The sequence below is a fragment of the Ipomoea triloba genome, chromosome 5 (assembly GCF_003576645.1).
Source record: "Ipomoea triloba cultivar NCNSP0323 chromosome 5, ASM357664v1".
Lineage (NCBI taxonomy): Eukaryota > Viridiplantae > Streptophyta > Magnoliopsida > Solanales > Convolvulaceae > Ipomoea > Ipomoea triloba.
The window spans coordinates 5810963-5814476 of record NC_044920.1 but is presented as its reverse complement, the minus strand read 5'-3'; the positions used below and the strand labels follow the sequence as shown (position 1 = coordinate 5814476).

General features: G+C 35.6%; 1 protein-coding gene across 2 annotated transcripts; it reads left to right on the top strand.

The window, feature by feature from the left end:
* Nucleotides 1–357: 357 nt before the first annotated feature.
* Nucleotides 358–3196, top strand: LOC116021125. Of its 2 annotated transcripts, none has more exons than XM_031261735.1 (5): nt 358–541; nt 1354–1996; nt 2457–2545; nt 2818–2917; nt 3004–3196. In XM_031261735.1, exons 2-5 carry the CDS (start codon nt 1367–1369, stop codon nt 3136–3138), a joined length of 954 nt encoding a protein of 317 aa, XP_031117595.1. In that variant the 5' UTR covers nt 358–541; nt 1354–1366; the 3' UTR covers nt 3139–3196. The 2 variants fall into 2 exon arrangements, with proteins under 2 accessions (XP_031117595.1, XP_031117596.1); XM_031261736.1 differs by having other exon boundaries at nt 1348–1996.
* Nucleotides 3197–3514: the final 318 nt, after the last annotated feature.

The window sequence follows — 3514 nt, the reverse complement described above, 5'->3', positions numbered from 1 at the left end:
ATATTTCATGAAGCCATTCTGTGTATTCTAGACAAAAATTCTGTGTATTCTCAGAAATTATTCTGTGTATTCTAAATGAGAATTATGTGTATTCCTTAAAGTCATTCTATCATAAACATTACGGCATCATTTTGGACCAGAGTCAACAATGTATTGTGGACGTTAGTCCACGATATAACAATGGTTAGAATAACGCATGGGTTACAGTTGAGGTGATTAAACAAGGCCCAATACAATTCAAATTTGTGAAATTACAATTACACCCTTCGTTTTCACCACAATAACAAACCTACCCACTCCGATTGATACTCTTCTCACTCAGGTTTCCGTACCGTTTCTTCAATGTTAGCGCCACAGCCTACAAACCGAACTCCATAAATAAACCGCCTTCTCCATCTCTGCAAACTCTTCAACTTAGGCAAGAAGAACGACGAGAAAGAAAACAAAGCGGTTCTTCAAGGGTTCCGAATCGGATATTCGGATCGCCTCCGTCATCGCTGCCAAACCGCGTCGGGAGTGGAGCAAACGTCGCGTCTGTCAGGTAAATCTTTCCACTAAAAGCAATGCGTTCCGAGTTTTGCTCCATTGGGTGGTTGCGTATTTCTTTTTTTGCTTTTCTTTGAAAGAAGTTGAGAATTTGAGGTTGTTTTTTGTTCTCTTGATTGGGAAAAGAAGAAGTTGATGGAGAAGAAAGGATAGTTTTTGGTTGGTTAGTTTGATACACTGAGGTGAAAGTTGAGAAATTTTTGGGAAAGGAAATCTGGGATTTGTTTATTCGTTCCTATTGTGAATTGAGATATTGTTGTCAAGTAGTAGTGAGTACATTGCTGAATAGTAAGAGTTTGAATGCCCTATAGTTAATGCTTGTGTTATTTTGTCTGTCCCTTGAAGAAGGTATAACTTGTTTTTATAATTTTTTTTGAGTTATGTTAGGATCAAGCCCTAACTACTTACTACTATGCCAAAAGCTATACAAAATAAGTAACTTTATTTCTTTATGCCATTTTCTGAGAGAGTCAGGGTGTTGGACTTGCTATCAGTCAGGTCTCCGCCCAACAATCCTCTGGCTAGTGGACTTGGCCCCGCCCAACAAGTTGTGATGACTATTGTTAGCAGCATTGTGTATATATTAAGTTTCTAGATTATCTTTACCATTGATATACATATAAATGTTGTGATCATATATCATATGACTGTATATTTACATTGAACTGTGTGTTAAAGTTGTGTTATGCTGTTCATGGTATATTGGTATCTGGTTGTATTTATGAATCTACTTCTGATATTTTTGTTTTGTCCCAATCAGTAATAACCTTAGTTGCTAATTCTGTGGAGTTTCTATTTAAGTTACAGGTGAAGTGTATAAATGGATCAACAGGGAAGGTATTTTACCTTACCTATGCCTGAGGGTGCATTTGATGACAGACAAGGGAAATCTGATCCCATGAACACAGAGAAAAAATCTATGAGGTCCAAGAAAGACAAGTTGCTTATTCACCCGAGAAATCTTGGCCTAAATAATGGACCTGCTGATTTTACTCGTCGAGAACGGAATGCCATTCTTGTGAATTTCAAGAATGAGCAAATGGCATCTCAGAATGCTATTAAACTAGAAAATGTAGCACTCTTGTCAGCTGAGAATAGTTTATCGGACGATGCTTGTGAAGGAGATGTTTATGAAAATTACCAAGGTTGTCCGTCAAAATTCCTGCTTATGTGCTTGAATATGATTCAGAATGATCTGGAGCACGATGAAGCCATGATTAATGAGAGGGGTACACCGTTCTTTGCTCTGCCGTGGGGATTTGAATTTTGGAAGCATTATTCAAATGGGAAAAATATTCTGGATACGAGTCATGCCCATTCTACAGTTGAGCAAATTGCTTGGATTGCATCAACTGCTTCAGATACTATAACAAGAAGGGAGGAAGAAGGATTTTCAACCACAAACCACTTCCTTTTGTACGTGGTTCCCACTCAACACGAGGCCATTAAGGTTTGGGACCTTTTTCACTTGATTTCTTTTTATTACTTCGATTTTCAATATTTATGTAACCTTGTTTTGTAAAATTTAGAATAAAACTTATAGATCATAAGATCAATGTGACACTTGAAGGAGGACATTTCCAATAGGACCCGCAGTGGATAAATTTCTATACAAATTTTGAATGGAACGAATAAGCAGTTTCAGGCCTCGCAGAAGCTTATCCTTCCGTTGATAATAATAATTACCGTCTTCTTGCTATGGAAACAGAATCGCTCATTAAATATGAAACAAAATGTTGCATACTTAAATTGGCTGATTTTTCTTAGATATCTTGTACTACTAATTAAAATGCAGCCTCCCTAGAACTTCTAGTTTTGGAGGGTCGGGGAAAGAAACTATAGCATTCAAAGCAATACTATATAATTTTTAGGATTCCGCTGATGAGTATGCATTATATATATATGCTTAGGTATGCCAAGTCTTCAGGCCTTTGAAAGCGTGTGGAATTCATACAATCAGTCTACATTCAGGCACTTCCATAGACCATCAAATTCACGGGTTAGTAAAATTTCCCATATCTTATCCTTTTCCCGTGTGTAATTAAACAATCTTTGTTATTCGATGCACTTGGAGACTCGGGTTTGTTAGTTTGCTCAATAGGGTGATGCCTGTTTTTACATAACGAAGAAGCGAGGCCTCTGAATAACTTTTATATATTCACACACACATTTCTAAGAATACTCGTTTAGTTTGACTTGCTATGAACAAATACGGTCCTATCGACCTGAATTTGCTGCATTCAACTCACTGTTTGATTTTGATTATGACAGCATAAGGAAGTGTGAACCAGAGTTTATCATCTCCACCCCTGAGAGGCTTACAGAGCTCATCTCACTTAATGCCATTGACTTATCTGGGGTTTCTTTGCTGGTAATTTATTCATTTCCTTCACTTGTATATTGTTTTTAAAGGACTTTTGGTTGATTTTATAATTCATTTCTTGTCTGATTCTGCAGGTTATTGATGGACCTGTTTATGCAGGTGGCAGTATTGATGCTATTAAAACTATTAGGAATTTGATTCCTGGTAGTTCACAGGCTCTGATTTTTGGTGGTTGCTTGAATAATCTTGAGTCTGTTTCTGAACTATAGAACTCCTCCATACTCTATCCTGGCAAACTCCTATATTAATGTAAAACCCAAAAAAAAAAAAAAAACATACAAACAAAAGGAGAATTTTTCTACTAAATAACTATACAAGTTGAGCCAAGTTTGATTTATTCATATATTAAATGGTTTTTTTTTTTAATAATTGAGTTTGATTGTCAAAACAAGAACACTATGCGATACTTTATTTTTTGCATCTTCTATTTTAAAATTTTAAAATATAATTTTATTTTTGTTCTCTTTTTAAAAATTATATTAATATTTGGATGCTATATTCTATACGATATAAAATTAAAATTATAAGTTTATTTAGCCTAAAGCGGTGTTTGGCAAATAGTTGATAGTTAGCGGATTTGGTTAG

Coding starts and splice junctions, on each gene's coding strand:
- LOC116021125 (XM_031261735.1), top strand. CDS start 1,367: ATGGATCAACAGGGAAGGTATTTTACCTTACCTATGCCTGAGGGTGCA. Junction 1,997..2,456: donor CTCAACACGAGGCCATTAAG/GTTTGGGACCTT, acceptor ATATATGCTTAG/GTATGCCAAGTCTTCAGGCC. Junction 2,546..2,817: donor ATAGACCATCAAATTCACGG/GTTAGTAAAATT, acceptor TGATTATGACAG/CATAAGGAAGTGTGAACCAG.